The 22,042-nt window shown below is 36.5% G+C and overlaps 1 protein-coding gene across 13 annotated transcripts in view; it reads right to left on the reverse strand.

The window, feature by feature from the left end:
• The window catches only part of LOC107692370 (SH3GL interacting endocytic adaptor 1), a 61,193-nt gene that overhangs the window by 12,940 nt on the left and 26,211 nt on the right, over window positions 1-22,042 (reverse strand). For 4 of the 13 annotated variants that reach the window (XM_016491374.1, XM_016491377.1, XM_016491379.1 and 1 more), the window contains 14 exons: window positions 21,929-21,991; window positions 21,726-21,783; window positions 21,394-21,572; window positions 12,568-12,579; window positions 9,583-9,594; window positions 8,702-8,723; window positions 8,441-8,534; window positions 7,623-7,711; window positions 7,016-7,102; window positions 5,340-5,414; window positions 4,185-4,913; window positions 3,260-3,384; window positions 2,744-2,897; window positions 1,974-2,033 (listed from right to left, as the gene is read on the reverse strand). In XM_016491374.1, coding sequence (XP_016346860.1) covers window positions 1,974-2,033; window positions 2,744-2,897; window positions 3,260-3,384; window positions 4,185-4,913; window positions 5,340-5,414; window positions 7,016-7,102; window positions 7,623-7,711; window positions 8,441-8,534; window positions 8,702-8,723; window positions 9,583-9,594; window positions 12,568-12,579; window positions 21,394-21,572; window positions 21,726-21,783; window positions 21,929-21,991 — 1,759 coding nt within the window. The remainder of the gene's footprint in view (window positions 1-1,973; window positions 2,034-2,743; window positions 2,898-3,259; window positions 3,385-4,184; window positions 4,914-5,339; window positions 5,415-7,015; window positions 7,103-7,622; window positions 7,712-8,440; window positions 8,535-8,701; window positions 8,724-9,582; window positions 9,595-12,567; window positions 12,580-21,393; window positions 21,573-21,725; window positions 21,784-21,928; window positions 21,992-22,042) is intronic. The other 9 variants (XM_016491384.1, XM_016491380.1, XM_016491386.1 and 6 more) reach the window with 5 other exon arrangements.

Genomic DNA, 22,042 nt, shown 5'->3' on the forward strand with positions numbered 1-22,042 from the left:
TATATATATTTCAATTCTTTCAATATCTTTCAGTTTTTTTACCATGTATTGTCAGATTTTAGGATGGACATATATTATACATACATAAACATATTTGTATGAGCTAGATATACATGTTAATACATTCAATTGTTTCTATTTTTATCTGGTTTCTTATATGTTTTTACTTCATTTGCCAATATATTGGAATTATTGACAATTAAACGATTGCAAAGATAAAGGCAATGTCATTTTGTTTCCTTACCCTCCAAGCATCAGGCACTTAATGGTTGGAAAGTAGGAATATTCTACATTTGATTTTGAATGTGAATTTCACCTGTGAGGATTAAAATTATGTGGCAGTAAAGCTTGACATTTGCAGCATGACGATGTTAGCAATGCTTTACGCAGGTGCAACATCAGAGAGCTTTCCATTCAAACTAGTGTGATGGCAGGCATACTGATCAGCTCTGCTGCCACTTGGGCCAAATTCCAGACCGCACTTCAAACACTGAGAGGCTGTGTGCGTGTGTGTGTGTGTGTGTGTATGTGTGTGTGTGTGTGTGTGTCTGTCTCATCTGTTCAAGCAGAATGGTGGTGCTCTTTCAGTTTTCTGAAGAGTCTACAGCCAGACAGATGATTTTCAAGGACTATAAGACTCTTCTGTTCCTGGTTCTTGAGTGCAGATGTAAGATGTGGGATGTTGCGTAACTGATACAGGCGAAGCAATCTCTAACATGCATGATGAGCTACAGACATGTCATCTTTTATGGATGTGAAGAGCAAAATATGACAGGAAGAATTAAAAATGGATGAAGTAAATACTGCGGCAAATAGTGTTGGACTATAATCAACATGACAAAAGTAGAGGGAAAAAAACACTTTTCAAAACAGATATGCTAAAAATGCTGAACAGTCTTTGGTGAGTTAAAGGAATATTCTGGGTTATTTACAACTTTGTTTATGGATATAATTTGAGGAATGCTGCTGATCACTACATAAAAAATAAGTTTATAAAAATAAACAAAATGTATCATTTCATACAACAGCAGCAACAGCAATATGATAAAAGACATTTTTAATTAATGTTTAATTTTTATTAATAATAACTGCTATAATTCTTCTGCCAAGTAAAAAAATAGTTCAATAACCAAACTGTAGGATTTTGCAGCTGTCAAGCATTATTATTAGTATTATTATGAAATTAATGTAGAATTTCTGGACACAGGTGTGTGTTTATCCTGCCAAGTAAAAAAATAGTTCAATAACCAAACTGTAGGATTTTGCAGCTGTCAAGCATTATTATTATTATTATTATTATGAAATTAATGTAGAATTTCTGGACACAGGTGTGTGTTTATTATTATTTTATTTTACAATAATTTACTATATATTATTTTTCACCAGCTTCAACTGTAGCTCATCCAATCAGGGTTGATAATACAAACTATCCATTTTTGATTAAACCGTAAATTTGTCTAAATTATCTGTTTGATGTGAGACTACCTGTTTATATGGAGAATTTTCTGGTTACCAAATGTATCAGCAAAACATGAGTTTGCAGACATGAGTTATATAACTTTGCACAGACAAGGCTGCGTGCAGTTTTAACACACCAGTCTGCTATCAAGCATCCATTCCATTAGTTATGGTTTGTACTGTGAGAGTAACATATTTTAAAAGTTTATTGGCTGTGCTGGCAGCTTTAATGCCAAGCTTCCATTATAAGTGCTGTAATCAACAATGAGCCACAGATTCTGCCCATGGACATTAAGTAATAAATGACCCGGAAAATTCCTTTAACGACTCTTTACGTGAAAATCAATTCATTTGCTATCTTATTGACTAATTTAGTCACTGGTGAAAATGCAAAAGATCACCATGAATGAGCTATGCTCTGAAAACTGACACTATGGGAAATGTAACCATTTGTTACATTGTTGAATCAGTGGTCTCAATCCCATCCTTTAAATCAGGAAGGGTTTATAGCATACCTGCTGGCATGTCTGCCCGTCTCTCAAAGCTGGTAAGTTTGTCTACAAAAGCATCATCTTCTGACATCAGACAATTACGTCAGCCCAAAAGACAGGACAAGAAAGACGACAAAACACAAACAAAAAATAAACGTAATTCAAATTAAATGACAAATAATTGCAAAGAAAACCAAAAAGGTCACAGTCATTAAACTCAGGGTTCAAAATGAATGCACAGCACACATTTAAAATAAAAAAAAGATGAAAACTGAAGAAGAAAAAAATGGAATGGTTAAAAAAAAATATGACCAAAGCTGAAAAAAATCCAAAAGGAAGGAATAGCACATGCAACAGATCCGCTCCGCGAGAATATTTTCAAAATATAACTGGTCCGTGATGTAAAAAAGGTTGGAGACCCCTGATCTATAATACCCAATTAATCCTGACAATATTTCCACTTAAATATGACAAAAGACAAACTATGTGGTGTATCAGCAAATCTGTATTTTTAGCAAACCAATTAATCAATGCAGAATGCTGGAGATTTCACTTTAGTATTTTAAACTAAACAGCATCATCACCATACTGTTTTGGTCCAAACTAAAGCCAAAGCTGTGAAACTATTATGACAGTGAATTCAAAACCGTGCTAAATACTGAGAAACAGAGGCCCTTGAGAAACAGATGCCCTTGTTATGGCAAATTCTAGTTAGAAAGGCAATTTCCAGAGAGGCCACATATAGACAGAGCAGCATGGCAAAGCAGAGAGAATGATGGGAAATGGAGTCACACCTGACACAGACACGGAGAGCTCTTTACCGACGGTGGGAGTGGTGGCTGCACTCAGAGAGTTGGTGGAGGAGATTGAAGAGGTGCTTTCTGCACGGGCCAACGGAGCCAAAGGAGGGGGACTTGACGAGTGTACAGGGGGGCTGAATGACCGATTCTGACAGGAAAAGCAGGGAAATGGAAGAACAGACAGAAGGGAAGTTAGTAATAAAAGAGTAGGGGTTTGTCATTCTGGTCAGATGATCAGGAGGAAATTTACACAAAGCACGCTCTGGCAGTGTTTCTTGCATTTTGTTTCACTAAACTTAAGGTTTTTATTTAAACATTAGTATTACATGGGTAGTAAATATCAACCTAGGCTTGGTCTGGTATTTTGAGGGGTGAGTTCTGACATCCTATAAAAGTAAAACAAATTACATAGTCTATGAAAAGGTCAGTGACATTGAGAATTTGTAGGAAACTAACAGGCACAGTAATAGTATTTGAAAGTACTGTAAATTTTTTTATGTTATCACGTACCATGTCCCCTACGCTTGGTTTTCCAGGAGGCAGTTTGGGTCGTGAGGGTGGCCGAGGAGGGGGAGGGGGAGGAGGAGAGCTGCTGGTAGCCAATGGCGTAGAAGGACGTGCAGGGGAGGAGGAGCCTGTGGAGCGAGAGTATTCCATTAAAGCAAAGCCATTCAAAGAGTAACATGCATCAAGCTCAATTAAGATTTCTTCCCAATTCAAATAAAATGATTGTACATTCAAGAATGTATGATACTTGACTGGAATAGCCTCAGAAATGACCTATACAAGCCAATCTGCTCAGATTAAATAAAACTTTAAGAGAACCATCACACTTTACACAGAGATTATCTGCAGAGATTACAGAAACATTGTAAACAAAAACATTAAAACTTGAAACTGCCATAATATGAACCTCAAAAATGTAGTAGTACGACTCAATGTGCCTATATATAGAAAATGAGGCAAAAAGTGTCAGATACCCTTCATCCCTCTTACTAAGGCGGCACTCTTGTAAAAACCCATATACACGTAACATGATGGTGACTGGAGCAGAACGACTTGAAATTGATATGTATTTCAACATGCAGAACCTTTTGTTACTGCTTATTGCCTTGGGGTATATTCTATAAATCAAAATTTGTTTTTTCCATAACGTGGATTTTTTAAAATATTACTGGTTGCCATTGTTTGAGGGTTAGTTCACCTAAAATTTAGGGCTGCAACTAATGATTTTTTTTCTCCCTTTTTTAACAACATGTCAGCTTCTTTGGCTATGCCAACGGTGAAAGCCAGGTTTAGTTATTCAAAATTAAAAACTTTTTCAAAATTATCAACAGAATAAAACAAGTTTGCAACTAATGATTATTTTGGCAATGAAATGCCAAAACTTGAGCGACTTTCTTTTTACAAGGGCACACAGAAGGAGAAGACTCACCACTTTCATTTACACTCGTACCAGCTGGAGGGATGGGCCCTGGGGACGACACTACTGCCCTGTATGTGGGAGGTGGAGGAGGAGGAGGTGTTGAACGTGGTGCTTGACCAATCTCTTTGGATGAAGCACTGCTCTCACTTGGGTCCTCTTTTGTTGGGTTCTCTTCATGGCTCTTCTTGTCCTCTTGGTTCAGAACCAAGGGTGGAGGGATTGTGCGCTCACTTGTCTCTACAGTGGTTGGCGGGCTGTTGGTTGAGTCTGATTGGGTCTCTGTCAGGGGAGCACATAGTGAAAAGTCTACTATGGAGTGAGAAAGATCATCTGATTTCGGTGGAGGTGGGGCCTCTTCAACCGGAGGAGGCGGGACAGTTGGAGGAGAAGGAGTGGTGTCTATGGGAACAGGTGGGAGTGCTGGCTCTGCAGGAGGAGGTGGAGATTTTGGTAAAGGAGGATTCGGCTCCTCTGATGGAGGGGATGATTTAGGTAATGGGGGTGCTGGTTCTGCTGGGGGAGGTGGAGATGAGGGCAGTGGAGGTGCTGGCTCTCCTTCTGAAGGAGGAGGAGGTCTTTCAGGTGGCTCATCGTTGAAGCAGACCCACTTATCTCCAACATCTTGGCCAGGTTTTGGAGAGTCTTCTGGGCCAAAGATGTTGTCTAGATCAGTTATAGAGGGCCTCTGCAAGGTCTGCCTTGAATTGTCCTCTTCTTTCTGCCCATCTGCATCAGGAACTACACAAATGTCATAGAAAAACAGAAAAATCATAAGCAGACTAAAAGCAGAAGGAAAGACAAAGGAAAAGGCAAGAGATACCAAGTAAAGCTTTTCCCTAAAAAAGAGATATTTACAAGACCAAAGTACCAAGTACCAAAAGACAAGCACAAATGAATCCAGACACACACTCATTGGGGTCAGATATTGATATAGACCAGGGGTGTCCAAACCTGCTCCTGGAGGGCCAACTTCCTGCAGAGTTTAGCTCCAATGTGCCCCAACAGACCTGCCTCAAAGTTTCTAGTATTCCTCAAGACCTTGATTAGCTGGTTGAGGTGTGGTTAATTGGGATTGGAAATACAGTCTGCAGAACCGTAGTCCTCCAGGAGCAGGATTAGACACCCCTGGTATAGACTGAGGCCTGGGTGGTGAGGGCATCTTACCGGTAGGGTCTGTAGCAGGAGATTCAATCGGAGGGGGGGAGGTCGGCACATTCTTAGGCGGAAGCGGAGGCGGAGCTGCAATGACATTAGAGCGGCTGAGACAAGCTCTCACATACACCCCCCCACCCTTGTAGGCCATGCCTCCATGCCCCACAGCACCGTGCAAAGGCAAGGTCTCATTCAGGTAGTCAGGGACAACAGAGAAGGACTGTGGCATGGGATGAATAGCTCAGACTCTATGATAACACTTCACTCTTTGTGACCAACTATTCACACTATTTTCATATTATTTAGGATGTTACATATTTGTTTTTGTTAATATATGTACAAACATCACTTATTTGTTTAGTATGCACTTACTAGGGCTTGCACAGACTAGTCAATTAGTCTATAATTTCTATAATTAGTCCTTTAGTCCAGGGGTTTTCAAATTGGGGCATGTGGACCATCATGGGGCTGCAAGGTTGCTTAGAGGTCCAGAATTTTTTTTGTAAGAGCTTTAAAAAAAAAAAATGTTTATAAAATAATAAATATGCTTAATTAACACTGTATTTTTAATAACACAAACACCAAAGCTTACATCATTACCATTGTGTTCTGCTTTCAATTAACTGGTCAGAAATCATTTATTTTATTTTATTGACATTCCTAGTTTTTAACAATGACAAATCTTTTTCTATTATTATTATTATTTTAATGATTTATAACATGTCTTTATAATATCACACTTAATATGATTCTCACAGAGTATAATGGATAAATAAAGCGATTTTTAGTCTAGTCTTTATGTGGCGGCAACAGGAAGATAATTTCTTCTGCCCGAAAATTGCATCCCAGTTCAGCTGCATGTTATAAGCCTTGAGTAGTAACTTGTAATGGGCAAATATTTGGAGCGCTTTACCATTTTAAACTTTCTCACCCACATCATGTTAGCTGTGTTAGACAAACTTTCCAGCTGGCTGTCAGACCAGTCTTTCAATCATTTACATAAGGTAAACACTGACTCATTTTGCAGTTGACTACTTTCCTAGACCAGTGGTTCCCAACCCTGGTCCTGGAGGCACCCCGACACTGCACATTTTGCATGTCTCCTTTCTGACACACCAATTTCAGGTCTTGGAGTCTTTACTAATGAGCTGATTATCTGAATCAGGTGTGTTTGATTAAGGAGACATGCAAAACATGCAGTGTTGGGGTGCCTCTAGGACCAGGGTTGGGAACCACTGTCCTAGACGACTAGTCATCTAGTAAAAAATATTAGTAGTCATGCAAGCCCTAGTATTGAGACATTTATGTAAAAATACATTTAGAAATATATCACTATTAGCAAGCCAAACTTCATTTAGCCTTAAGCTTAAATCAAGCCACACGTTAGGCTCAGTGTCATTTAGCTTTTTAGACGTTTAGGCAGACATACAAATAGGCCACGTTGAGTAAACCGTCACCAAATGACATGAGTACAAGATGAGCTGGATGACTCTCAGGATTTTGTCTGTTTTCCTGGCTAATGACTTAGAAATTAGTAGGTTAATGGAGACTGCCAAAGGGAAAGTTATTAAAATAAAAATTTGGAGGCAATCATGATTTTTCCACTCAGACAACCATTCACTGTTTTGGAACGTATGGGTTTATGATACCAGGATGATGGCAATCATGCCACACAAGCAATGACTTACTTTCTGTAGGAAAAGGTCTTGCCAGAGAGGAGTCTAGGTGTTGCTCAGGCAGGGGTGCACCCCAAACCTCAGGTTCCTCTATCACCACTAATTTATGGAAGAGGACATGTTACACAGTCGATGGGGGAGCAGAATTAACTGTGTGACTCACAGAGAGGAAGGAATCACCATGCAACACTTATCTATCCCTGTTTCTGTCATAAATCTAACTGATTTCATTTCAACTGCTGCAAATGGAATCGAGTGGGAGGCAACACAACTAGTAAGCACTAATGAATGTTCTGTTCTGAAGTACATGTTACACAAAGCTAAAAAATAGCACTGATAATAGAAGCATACAAACAAACAAACAGTATTCTTAAATACTTTTAGCTGAAAAATAAATGTCATCTTTATACCCTCTGTGAGTCCCTTGAAGATACATATTGTATATGACATAGAAAAATGAATTTTTGTTCAAGTGAATGACATGGACATAAAGAATCTGGGCTGTGATCAGGTTCTGTTGGATTGTGAATGTTTAAATTTCAGTGATTTTATAAATGAAAGATCAACATCTATAAGCAGCACTAAGGGGTAAGTAATTAGCTGTTTCATTAAACAGTACCTTCAGTGGTCTTCTGCTCACTAAAGGCTGTCTCCAGCGGAGGGCCGAATAAGGCTGTTGCATCCTCTGGCACTGGAGATTTCTTATTACTGAAATGGAGGAGAATTAAGCCAGATTTGCATGACTCATCCACACAGATGCACACCAGGCTGCAATTCTCAAATTGTCTAACATAATCCATTTAGACTCACTTAAACATCAACAAATGTTTAAACAACGCTAAGCCACAACAACCAGGGTTATATACTGTATAGCCACACCTTTTAAAATGTAACTTTTTTTTTTTTTTTTTAAATTCTGTTTTCTATTTTGGTTTTCAATTTAAGTTTTACATAGTTTAATTGGATAAAAATGGTGCATAAATACTTTTTTATTTTATTTGTATTTGTTAAAAATAAATATGTTTAGTTTTTTGTTTAGTTTCAATTCTAGACATTTTAGTTCCAGCACAAATTGTTCCATCTACATGTAATGATGCACACTGCAGTTTACACTGCACCAGCACCACACTCAAAATAATAGCATTCAGATTATCAGTTTCTTTGTCAAATTCACAATGGCATGGCATACTTGCAGTACTTGCAGATAATAAAATTATCTGCAAATATTTACCACTACATTTAGAATCAAAATGCAACTTTTGTAACAATGAACAGCATGTAACTTACCTGCAAAAAGCAACCTGAGTTTTAGACATTCACTTTTTTGTTTTATTTTAGTTAATAATTGTTTTTTGCTAGTTGTATTTGTAATAATAACCACGGAAACAACAGACAAAATTACTGTTTCATTAAGTCTGTAAATGTGTGTATAGATACCTAGCAGGCTCAGGAGGGGGTGCAGGTGTCGGGGAAGGGACGGGAGCTGGTGCAGGCGTTGGAACAGGACGTCTCGGTCGTGCAATTTCTTCACCTGAGAATAACAGCATGATCAAATGAACACAAATAAACTGCACCTACTCATACACATGCAAGCACACCTTTATATTCACATTTTAATTCCAGACAACTATTTAGTGTCAGATTTGAATTGACATCAAACTCATAAACCCAAGAATAAATTGCATTGCATATACTTACTGGGATTTCTTTTTGCCAGCCCCTAAAACAAACAGAAGGCCAAAACATTCATAAGACTAAAAGCTCATAACACCATATCGCTCATCAGCTGAGAAGTGTGCATTTGAGGTCAATTTCATCAAGGGAATGGTGAGGCAAATTCAGACAGAGACATTGCCTTGATGCCTTGTAAATAGCCATTTCATAATGCATTCTACAGCTGACAGAAAAGCTGATTCCTCTGATTGACTCAGGTGGTGAACAATCTTATCTGACTCACTGATGCATTAGTAACAAATAAGACTGTCATAAATGTTATTACATCAGGTTCTTCATGGTGGCTGGGAATTTCAAATACAAGAACACAGCATTCGTTTTTCAATCGTCAAAATGGCATTCTTTGTACTAAAATATGAAATATTTGATTCAGATGATAATTCAGATAATAGTTTCAGATTTAGATAATAGTCCAATTTAGATTAAGAACTTGCTTTATGCTAAGGCTATACAACATCCAGACTACAAATGATAAAAAGGCATTAGTTTGATCTCCAAAGCAAGCATTTTTGGTCACATGGGTGTATAGCACATGAGTAAGCATTATTTCTATTCACACGGGCCTTTTAATTAGCTTAAAAAAAGACCAGCTGAGTGAAAGAGAACGTGAATAAAAGTGCTAAAGTTAACTAATAGTGATGCCTATAAAAAGTAGTCATTATTATACTTTAATAATAAAAAACTGATACTGATTCTGACCTTTGCATTTCTATACAGAAATATCATTACATGGAAGTATCATGTCTCTCTAAACATCTAATCTGCTCCTGTATAACTGTTTCAACTGAATCACAAAGTGGTTCAAGCACTTGGGGAACAGAAAAATAATGTTAAAATACACTTACTGGACTGCGTTTCTGTGACCAGCAAAAAGGAAGAGAGAAGAGACACCTGGTCAGAAAGTGATAAATAAGTAATACAGACTTCGATCAAAAGCAACCTCTGTTCCTAAACATTTACCTGTATGATGTGCTTTAATAATGATATTCATTTAAAGATTCTTTCATTTTGAAACCCAAGGAAGGCAGTGACCATGTTAACAAGTCAAGATTCAATAATTAATTAAATCTGTTCATCATATAAAACTATCATACAGCTGGAGAAAATATGAAACACAAGTCATTTTGAGCACTTTTATAATACTTTTACTGCCTTTTGTGTCCTTTTATTAATCTTAAATGCTCCAATTCAAAATTCAGCCTTTTGCTTTTGAATGGCATGAGGGAAATTTTTCACGTAACTGTGAGAGTAACATTCGCATCACAATAAAGATCTCATCTTATGTTAGTGCCATTATAAATTATTTGGAAATACTCTGCTTCAAAGGGCACTTTTCCAGCTATTCTTAAAGGGGTGGTTCACTGATTTTTTTCTAGGATTGATTGTGTTTATGGGGTGCAGTCTAACATGTGTTAATGCTTCTTTTTTTTTAAAACGCATTATTTTTCACATAATTTACCTTTATTCCACACCGCTCTGTCCCTTCTCTGAAAAACGCACCGATCATTTCCTTCTTTTATGAAGCCCCTCCCTCGGAAATAGGCGATGGGCTCTGATTGGTTAGCTAGCCCAGTGTGTTGTGATTGGCTAAACCGCCTCTAGTGCCGTCTAATCATCCCGCCCCTCACCTCAGCGGCATGTGCTCCGGTTGTATTGTAAACAGCGGCGTCGTTAATATCGCTTATCAGTTTGAGCCCAGTTGACGCAGAACCTGTGCAAGCACGGCTTTTAATGGTAGACCTATGTTTTTTTTTGTTGTTGTCTCATACTTTTAGATACGCTGTTATTTGTAAATGCTACTGCTTATGTTAGCTTTTAATATGCAGTTTTATCCTGATTAAAGCTTTAATACAGTACGGCAACTGCACACGCGTCCATGTTTAACGCTTCTCATAGCTATGTGAAAATAAGTGTTTAATTGTAACAGTTCATTGTTGGAGCTGAGCTGAATGAGAGAGAGCGAGAGAGAGAGAGAGAGAGAGAAAGATGCAGAGCGTGTGTAGAGCAGGGGAACGCGAGGAACAGTATTGAGAACTGCTGCTTTAGAACATTGATTTTGAAACTTGTGAATCCATTAGAATCGTTAGAAGACAGAATCGTGATTCATATATGAATAGATTTTTATGTGCACCCCTAGTTTTCTCTTCCTCTTCTCTAAAGCAGCGCAGCATGGCCTCACCCTCTTTGCTGCCTTTTCCCGAGGGCGGGGTTTATCTGGGTTTGTGATGTCACGAACCCGGGAAGTAACTTCTTGTAGTCCCTACCAGCCGTTTTTGTAGGCATTAAACTGCCAGAATTTTAAAAGACGATATCTCCGTTTGCATTGAACTTTCAGCTTCGTAACTTTGCAGATAAACAGCAACATTACGCACTAACTTTAAAAAACTGAAATCGCAATGAACCACCCCTTTAAAAATGGTATTTATGCATATATTGCCAACATTGCACCTGTGCAGTGCTGCTTGTCTCAGCACTGTTTAGTCTTCAGAGGATCTAAAAGCATAGAAAGTATGTACTGCTCATGAGTCACTACGGAGAGATTGCAAAGATACGTCAAATGAAAAAATTGTGGTCATGACACCTCTGCACCAAATTCACAATCAGAATGGAAATGAAATGACATGAAAGTTAATTTTCTATGGACATACATTCTTGCTCACTCCAATTTAACCTCTTATTTCTTTTTTTTCCTATTCCTCCTTTCTTCATAGCATAGGAATAAGTCCAGGAACGAGGGTCTGAGTTCAGTCTGGCTCAAGAGTTCTGAGTGATTAGGGTGATGTACCAGTGGCAGTCTAATCCTATAGGCTGTAAGCAATGGTCACCACCAATCAGAGCCAAGAGTAGACAAGCCGAAAGACTGGCATGCAACCAAACACTTTAATGTAAGATTTGGGCTGATGACTAAGGCTGCCAATTAATTCAAATAATAAACAGTTCAACATTTTTGAAGTGAAACTGCATAAACACCAGATGCAAAAGAACATAATCAAAATTCATTGTTCACCTAAAAAAACTAATGTACAAGCACAGGATCCAAGCACATATAAGCACATTTTAATATACTGTACAATACTGGGTAGTAATTTAACTGTAATCTGGATTTCATAATCAGATTCCAGAAATTAAGTACTTGTAATTAGATTGTTACGTTTTAAAATACTGCTAATCAGGTTACAGTTACTTTAATATTGATTACATGTTATTCACACAATGGCAGTAAATTATTGATAATTTACTATAGTTAATTCTTTTTTAAATCATTTTTTAAAATACATTCAGACTTTATTATGATTTATTTTAATGTATTTAATTATACATATTTATGATTTGATTTATTACTAGCTTTTTCAACTTACGAACCCCCTGCAGTTAATATAATATAATGTAGGCCAATGTTTAATGCACTTCATGTCATTGATAATAAAGAACACAATATATTTTCTTTCTCTTTTTATTTCTATATTAATATGGTACAAGATTATCCTATTCAAATCAATGCGATAAATGTGTTAGGTCAAAACAAGTATTCAAAAATAATCAAAAAGTAGCCAGATTATATTACTTAATCAATTCTCAGTCTCATGGTGAAACTACAAACTTATTTTGTATCCCGTCCATGCATGTACAGTACACAGTATAGCCTGTACACATCTCTACAGGATATTGTCCATTTCAGCACCCACCAGTCCATCCCTAAACACCCAAACTGACCTTAGGTCAGTTCTTAATGGCATATCAAACACAGAGCATGCAACCTTCACCATGCCATATGAGAAACGTGAGAAGACGTCACTCCAAAAGAGTTAGACAAAGCATAAACAGCTTACCGGACTATTCCTCTATATCAGCCAGCAGACAGAAATAGACAGACAGGTAGATAGAGAGACAGAAGAAGAGGGAGCATGATTTACATTAGTATAGTGATGGTAAGCATGCACAAACACATTACAGTGAATTTGAGAGGAATGACATGGCAGAAATGTCTACAAACATAGATCACATTATGATGATCTAACACTATGCAAACCCATTTTGTCAATTTTTCAGTGTCAGCCACAGATATCGCATCCAGCACATAATATATCTCAGCTAATAAGGAGATCAGAGAATCAGGAATCAGATCAAGATCTCAGTGAGTGACCTGAATGAATGTCTGTACACTACTAAAAATAAAAAATCAACCACATGCTCATTTAACACATTCAAGGAATATTTCACCAACATTTTTTTATTTATATATTAATTACTTCCAACCCATATGACTTTCTTGTTTCCGTACAAGCACATATAATGATATACAGTAAAATGTTTTGTGTCAGTAAGAATTATTTTATGTTCTTGAAAGACGTGTCTTACAGTATGTATACAGTAATATTGTCAAATAGTTTTACAAATTAAAATAACTATTTTCTATCTGAATATTTTTTCAACTGTAATTTATTCTTGTGATGGCAACGCTGAATTTTCAGCGGCTATTATGTCTTCAATGTCATATGATGCTTAAAAAAATTTTAATATGCTGATTTTGTGCTCATGAAATGTTTCTTATTATTTTCAATGTTATGAAAAACATTTTGCTGCTTAATATATTTGTGGAAATTGTGATACATTTTACTGAATTCTTTGATGAATAGAACATTTAAAATAAAATAATTTATTTGAAATAGAAATCTTTTGTAACACTATAAATGCCTTCACTGTAGCTCTTCTGATAAATGTAATGAATTCTTGTTGAGTAAAAGTATTACTTTCTTTCTTTCATAAATAAATAAATAAATACTGACCCCAAACTTCTGAATGGAAGTGCAAAACTTCCAGTGTTCTTTTCCACACAACAACAACAACAAATGTGGACAGGAATGAGGCATAATAATGCATCATATTTGAACTGAATGACACTTGAAAGCTACTGCAAAGGGAGAAATGTTTTAATTAGTGATTATTTTGGTGTTTTCCCCTCATACAAAATGAATGCACGGCTTCAGAAAACTTATAATGCAGCATACAAGCCGTATGGCTTTATGGCGTTTTTAAATAATTTTTTGAGCTTCACAGCTCTAGTCTCCATTATGAAAAGGTTGGACAATGTAAAATATTTATACCCATGGATTTAATAAAAAGGGTTTGGAACAAGATTATGGTGAGTAACTAACATTTTTCTTGTTAGTTTGGGTTGAATTCTTTCTTTTAAAAATCCCTCCAGCTTGCTACATGTCTACATTCTGTCACACAGCTTGGAATTAAAGTCGAATGATCAAACTCTGACCACACCGTGTTTCCCATGTGTAGCATTATTAACTCTTGTTGGATGACTGCCCATATACAGGGGGCTTAATAAAGAAGCAAACCTTATCAATAAAACATGAATACTAGCTAGAACCCAGCACCTGGCCGAGAGGTGTGCTATATAAAGAACCCCCATGCCTTTGTTTTCACTCGACTATAACTCCACCGTTACATTTATCTCTCCCTGCGCTCTGGATGGCTGTCTGGCTGCAATATCTCTTCTCTGACTACACAGGTGAAGTACAGTAGAGAATACAACAAGCTGAACGAATTATCACACTACTCTGATAGAAGGAGAGAGCTCTCTATTTCTGTTGTTCAACCTTTGCTCACACTTTCTTCTGATGAGTATTCATGGCTAATACATCACCATGGTTACACACATACGCACAGGTTGCCATGGCACAGGATGGGCATGTGACTGATGTTTAATTCATGAGTAAGGAATGCCAGGCGTTCCAATATACTGGACAAAGTGGATTTCAGTCATTGAGGTCATAATAAGACTGCTTCAAGTGTGCTAATTTTCAACGTTAAAACAAAGAAAGTACAAGACATTAGGGTGATTTGCCTAAAAAAAATGAACCATTAGTTACATATATTTTATGTACATTTTGGGATATAACGCAAATACAATTTTTATTCAAAATTTCCATAAAAACATTTTTTATTTATTTACTGAATATACAGTACTGTTCAAAAGTTTGGAGTCGATTTTTTTTTTTTTAAGAAATGAATACTTTTATTCAGCAAGGATGCATTAAATTGTGACAGTGAAGAATTATATTGTTACAGAATATTTATATTTCAAATAAATGCTATTCTTTTGAATTTTGTATTCAAGGAATCCTGAAAAAAAAAAGTATAGTTTCCACAAAAATATTAAGAAGCACAACTGAACACATTTAAAAATCTTAACAACCCCAAACTTTAAACAGTAGTGTATTCCTAGATGCTTATCATAAATATCATGTTACTGGATGGAAACATAATAACTTTATCTTTGTGGTGCTTTTAAAGCTCTATTTGCTTGAGCATCCTGTTCAGCCCCATCGGCCAATTTCACACTTCTGGGTTTTGGCTTCCGGATTGACCCACGCTGGGTAAACTTATTTCCAGTAACAGCGATGGCTGAGCCTAACAAGAACCAGTCCACAAATTAAATATCATGAAAATGTTGGAACTGTCTTGGTGATTTATTGGTGAGACTACAAAGCTCAAAATGTAAGAATGTATTCTAAATGATGGCGCTTAACTTGATTATAACAACTGTGCAAGTACCTTTTCATGCAAATAATACATTATGACTGGAAACATAGAAAAATGGGTTATGCAGATCACACACTCTATATATAAATCTCAAACTCAGCTGCTAATGTGTTATGAAGGCTGTTTCCAGTTTATATATATATATATATATATATATATATATGTGTGTTTGTAAAATGGCACAGTTTTATAAATATCTGAAACTGTACTAATATATTTAATTTTTTTTTTTTTTTTTTTGTGGCTGTGCATTATCACACTCGATGTGAAAACTTCAGTGCTTTTCGCCATGTGCCGGGGAAATCATCGGCTAGCAGCTCCTTTCTCACACACACATCGGATCCGCTGATACATATTGAGAAGCCAGACCGCTCGCACCCTGGACGTGTATATGTTTGTGGACATCTATCATAAATGGCAACACTTCTGCCATCTCTCAATGATATCAATAATATTTCATCTTACTCACTCGCATATGCTCCTGTCTCAATCATCTTAAAATCTATAAATATGCACAGTATTATAAAATCCATTAGTAGTAGCATATATCGTTGTTATATGTTATATAACAACATGCTATATGTATATGGTGTTGCACATTTCATAGTCACTCTGCTTACTGCAGATTAATGCAAAGATTGTGAATAATGTATATTGTATACAATGTAGTCTTGGAAATAAATGATGTTTTAGTTTCATCATTTTAATCGAGCAGGATTAGTTATAATACATGCTTGAATGCGGGGTATAATGTCATGAGATTAATACATGCTATAGGACAGGGGCGCGGGAAGATGTTTTCGGTTGGGGGTGCTGTGTGTGTGTGTGTGGGGGGGGGGGCTGGTTCCCTTACGTCGGTGCTGGGGCGGGGGTTGCTTGAATGCCGATTTTGGAAAGTTTTTGCTGGGATGGGCATTTAAAAAAATCTGAAATTCGCTTTTGCGCCATTATCTCCTTGTTCGCATTCTGTATAGTTCATGTCTGATTGCGCTAGCGTCACGTGTTCATGAGGATTAGGCTAATCATCCCATATAGAAAACATCACAAGTAAAATTAATGTTTATAAAGATAAACATGGGTTTATTATAGCCCACTTACAATTTACATTTCAGAGATCATTACAAATAAATTATTAAATGCTAAAACTGAATAAATTTAAATGAACAAACTTGGCATTGCATTTGCAACCATGTGAAAACAGGGGGTGCTGCAGCCCCCTCAGCACCCCTACTTCCCGCGTCCCTGCTATAGGCTTATTATTTCAAGCATAAACAACATTAAGTAATCCCGACAGAATATAACGATGAAGACAACATCATATATAGATTTAAATAAGAAAAAGTTTAAGAGTCTAGAACTGGATCATTATTGCAGTGAATAATATGCTTCTGGCATGTTGTTTTTTTGGCAACAATTCTTTTAACCGTAATGAATGCAGTGTGTTTTTATTTCTCAAACACGTCAGAAGACGTATCCCCTATTTTCCGTGTTAATTTTTTACCGTAATCAAAGCTAAAGGTGGTCCAAAGTAATTAGTATACACACACAAACACACACACACACACACACACAAACACACACTACAGTTATATACCAATTCATATGAATTTGGCCTATTAGTTAACACAACACTGTTATATAAAAAATGAATGAATCAAAAATAAAAAGAATAACGATCCATGGAGGGAGTATCAGCTCATAAACTACACTTTTCAGGGGTAAAAGTGCTCAAAGTTCGAAGTGGTTTAGCATTCACTGAACATACTGAGAGAGAGCAATTCATAAACGTGCAGATTAAAATTTAACTTTGGGAATAAGAGCTAATGAAAACCCCAGAAAAGATAATTACTTTGTGATAGCTAAAGACCAATCTGAGTGCCAATTAATTTTAGGAACAAAGCAGAAAAAGAAACAACCCAGTAGGTGGTCCTGAGTTGTAGATCAGAGTAAGATTGATAAGACACAAAAAAGGGTTTGAAAGCACACTGACGGAATTACATGTATCTGTGTGCGTGAATAATTTAGTGTGCAAGTTCATCATGTGGCATGCTCTGGCCTGGCGGCCTGTGCTCTGTCAGTAGGCCTGCCGCTCCATGCAGTGGAGTCATTGTGCCCAGTTTCCAAGCTGAATTATTGAGAGAGAACGGAGTGACACTCCAGTGCGAGCCTCCACCTGAAACTCCTACTCACTCTGACTCCAGATAACAATAGTGAGTCAGATAAGACTCATCTACACCATATCTCATCTGAATGACCTCCGTAATAAGAAATTCAGATGACTTCACTGGCAAAAAGTTGTTAAAAGTCAGTGCTTCAGTTTGGACATCTTCTTTAACCGCACACACCATATGAACCAGATGTTCTCAGGATATTCTCTCTTGTGAGTTAACGAATATTTAAATTTGACAGTAAAATCTGATGGATGCTTAGGAGTACCAAAAGTGCAAAAAGTATCATTGTATTACCACACACTACTGTTCAAAAGTTTGGGGTTGGTAACATTTTGTAATGTTTTTTAAGACAATTCTTTTATGCTTACCAAGGCTGCACTTATTTAATACAGTGAAAATTTGAAATATTCTTGCAATTTAAATTTAGCTGTCTTCTATTTTAATGTATGTGACCCTGGACCACAAAACCAGTCATAAGGGTACATTTTTCCAAATTGAGATTTATACATCATCTGAAAGCTGAATAAATAAGTTTTCCATTGATGTATGGTTTGTTAGGATAGGACAATATTTGGTCGAGATACAACTATTTGAAGATCTGGAATCTGAGTATGCAAAAAAAATCAAAATATTGAGAAAATCGTCTTTAAAGTTTTCCAAATGAAGTTCTTAGCAATGCATATTACTAACCAAAAATTAAGTTTTGATATATTTAAGGTAGGAAATTTACAAAATATCTTCATGGAACATGATCTTTACTTAATATCCTAATGATTTTTGGCATAAAAGAAAAATCGATAATTTTGACCCATACAATGTATTTTTGGCTATTGCTACAGATATACCCATGCTGACTGGTTTTGTGCTCCAGGGTCACATATTTTAAAATTAATAAAAGTAGTTTATTCTTGTGATGGCAAGCCTGAATTTTCAGGAGCCGTTAATCATCTTCAGCATCACATGATCCTACAGAAATCATTCTCATATGCAGATTTGGTGCTCGAAAAACATTTATTATTATTATCAATGTTGAAAGCAGTTGTGCTGCTTAATATTTTTGTGGATTCTTTGTGAATGTTGTGAATTCCTTAATGAACAGAAATGTCAAAAGAACAGCATTTATTTTGAAATAATAATCTCTTGTAAAATCTCTTTACTGCCACTTTTGGCCAAATATAATGCTTCCTTGTTGAATAAAATAAAAATATGAATAATATTGTTTTGTTAAAGGAGTCTGTTTTGATCCAGTGGAGAATGTTTAGACATGGTTTGACCACACAGACATATTCATCTCCTAAATGCAGTATATATGACACACCTACAAAGACATTCTTGTTCAAGGTACATCCTAAAAATTCATTTAAAGCTCATTAAAACAGCTTTAACTAATAGGATGCAGCCATATAGACTGCTGAAACTCAAAAATGTTTTTAGTGAAATGGCAGGTAGGTGTTTTTGGACTACTAAAATGGCAGGCAGCTCCATCTGAACTGCTCACGCTGCTCTCTCAAGAAACAGCCTGCACAGTGTGAAAGCCTCATATTAACTAGACATCTACATGCAACACTCCACAAAAAACAAGCCATTTGTACTGTAAGCCAAGTCTGGCTTGTGGCTTTTGTCATTATGTGACTATAAAATTGAGCTGACAAGGTTAATAAAGAACCTAAAGCACTTCCTCCATTTCATGAGCTTTCTTATACAGTACAAATAAAATATGCAACAGTGCAACAAGCTGTTTCCTCTCCTTACTGACAAACACAAAGTGTCCATAAATTGCCTCTCAAACATGCACTGAGAGTTACAGTCAATATGAATCAGAAAGGGCAGGCGTGATCTTGACCCAATAGGCTTACTCACAGCATGACAGCAAAAAAATAAAAGTATACATTCACTGTAGAAGTACCATGGAATACTATATATCTACATATAATATATAAGAAGTTCTGAGTGATATGGCCAAAAAAATTATCACGATAAAATTTGTACAAATAAGATTTGTACTCTTAAGTGATAACTGTAGAAACCAGATCGTTTGGTTTTAAACTACTCTTTATGGTCAGAACATTACAAACACTTCACGTTTTTGAATTCTTTACACTTTTCCAGTCATTTTTCCTTAAAATAAATATCTCAATAGAAAAATTAATTTCTTAGTTTGTGCATGTTCTAATGAGTGATATTGTTTCAAATCATGAAACAGATTTGTGTTGAAATGCACATTTGACAGTAGCTTGAGTTGGCAATGTTCACTTATGTTCATTATCAAAAACAGTAACATCTGTAAATATTGTAACAACCTGATTTTTATATGGTGAAATTTAATTATTCAGATTGTTTGAGTTTTATTAAAATTAACCATTGGTCTTCCATAGTAGCATACATTTAGATCATGATAACCATGGTTAAAAACACACATATAGCACCTCAATACCATGGTAAAAATGTGATTATATGGTTTCTAGGTATTTGTATTAAAAGCGTAGTCTAAATACGTTTAGTATAAATGCACACAAATGCTATAGCTTAATCACAAGAAATACTGTAATTATATTCCATTACTCCTTTAATACATTTAATACATGTCTGCATTAATAATATAATAAAATTCTATATAAACCCACATTTCTGCCACAATACCATGGTGCAGCTAGTGTTACTACAGTTTGTCAGTTTGTCAGTAAATCTATGGTAAACGATGGTGATTTGTAGATTGAAAAGCCTTCTGACTGTACCGTTGCGCACAGTGTTTCTCCTGTTTGTCAGCACTGTTTCATTCAGTTTTAAACTAGTTTAAATCACCAAGTCATTTGTGCTCTTCGCTGAATTCAAGCGCTTCACACTGGATCTCACAGCGCTGTTTAGTGCTCATGACTGAGACTTATCAGCGAGTAATCGCATCTGCTCTAGTGAGCTCGTGCTGCACTGCCGTTTGAACTTTGTGCCGAGCGGATAAATGGTCCGTGTGGCTCAGTTAAAATAGTAGCACTGTTTTGTTATGCTTTTTGGCGCCTAAACATTATACCGAACATTTATTGAACTCATGTTATCGTTTTATCGTGGAAAATTATATAACAATAATTATTGTTTTATCGCCCAGCACTATATATAAGCCTCATGGTACTTTCACAATTAGGGCTGGGTATCGTTCAAAATTTTTCGATATCGATACCTTGACTTCGATACCGGTTCCTGAACGATACTTTTTTCGATACCAATTTTATGAAATCAATTTTAACAAGATTACATTATCTAAAAAAAAAACTTTGGTTTTATTTTTCAGCTTGTTGATGTTTATACAAACTCAAAGACTCATCTCCTGAGCCACTGCACAAAGGAACAAAATGTAACCAACACAATAAATCAGTGCAAAATAGTTTTAATAAAGCTCAAATAGTCTTCAGTTTACACATCTGTTAGGCTACATTTACACTAGTTAGTGTTCGTTTTAAAACGCATAGCTCAGACAGAATCATGATTTCTATTTATTTTCCACTGATTTACTGATGAGCATTAGCAGCTTCCAGCGCTGTCTGCAGCAGACTGCTCCGTGTGCTTTCGAATCGCTCTCGCGGATGATCGATCTGCGCCGCGCCTCTAGTCGAACACACCGGCAAGTGCTGCAGGCTTATTGGCTCACTGACGCTGATGAGATTAACCCCTTAGGTATCGAAATTTGGTACCGAACGACAAGACGTTTTTCGATACTCGATGGTATCGAGGCAATTCGGTCGGTGCCTAAAAAGTATCGAACTCGATACCCAGCCCTATTCACAATATCTTTTTGTAAGGGATGTCAAAATAAGTACAAAATACAAAATATATAACACAGCAGAGACTATTGAGTCATGTGATATTAAAGTAAGAAAAGTGACAGGAAACAACATCATAAGCTTGAAATGCATGGGAAACATTGGCTGGACTCACCAGAGGCGAGGGAGACAGAGCTATGTTGCCAATGGAGGCTTTTAATTCATCCACCGAGGGAGCTGCAATGTTATGGTCTGCTGGCAGCGGTCTGATTTTGATCTTAAACTTTTTGCGGTGGTCCTCCTCTTCTTCAGACTCACTGGAGGAGAAAAAGTGAGACTTTTCTTTGGGGGCTGGTGGAGGGCTGTTAAGGGATCACAGCTTCATTTTCTTTCACAAAAATTTATTATAATAGTTAAAAATGAAATAATAAAATTTTCATTGCTTATTGATAAAATCAAAGATTCAAAAATGTAATCACAATAATTTATGGCAAAATTAAAGGATATCTCCCTCATCCTCATCTGGTCTGATGCTATATCCTTCTTCATCTACCTCAGGCGAGTTCTGCAAAAGAAAAGAACTGAAGTCAGTCAGTATTACAGATGCAGTGGATGGTATTTTTTTTTTATACAAACAGCCATTAATGCAGCAGGCTTGAGCTGTCATGCTTTGCTGAGTATCATCAGGGTATTAAAAATTATGTACTTACATATCTGTCCCAATCAATCTCCCCGTAGAAGCCATTTGGAGCCCCATTGGTCTTTTTCTGTGGCTGAGCAAATCAAAACACAACTTTAGTAACATCACTCAGATTCACTGATTT

Source organism: Sinocyclocheilus anshuiensis, unplaced genomic scaffold (genome assembly GCF_001515605.1).
Source record: "Sinocyclocheilus anshuiensis isolate Anshui unplaced genomic scaffold, SAMN03320099.WGS_v1.1 scaffold70, whole genome shotgun sequence".
NCBI lineage: Eukaryota > Metazoa > Chordata > Actinopteri > Cypriniformes > Cyprinidae > Sinocyclocheilus > Sinocyclocheilus anshuiensis.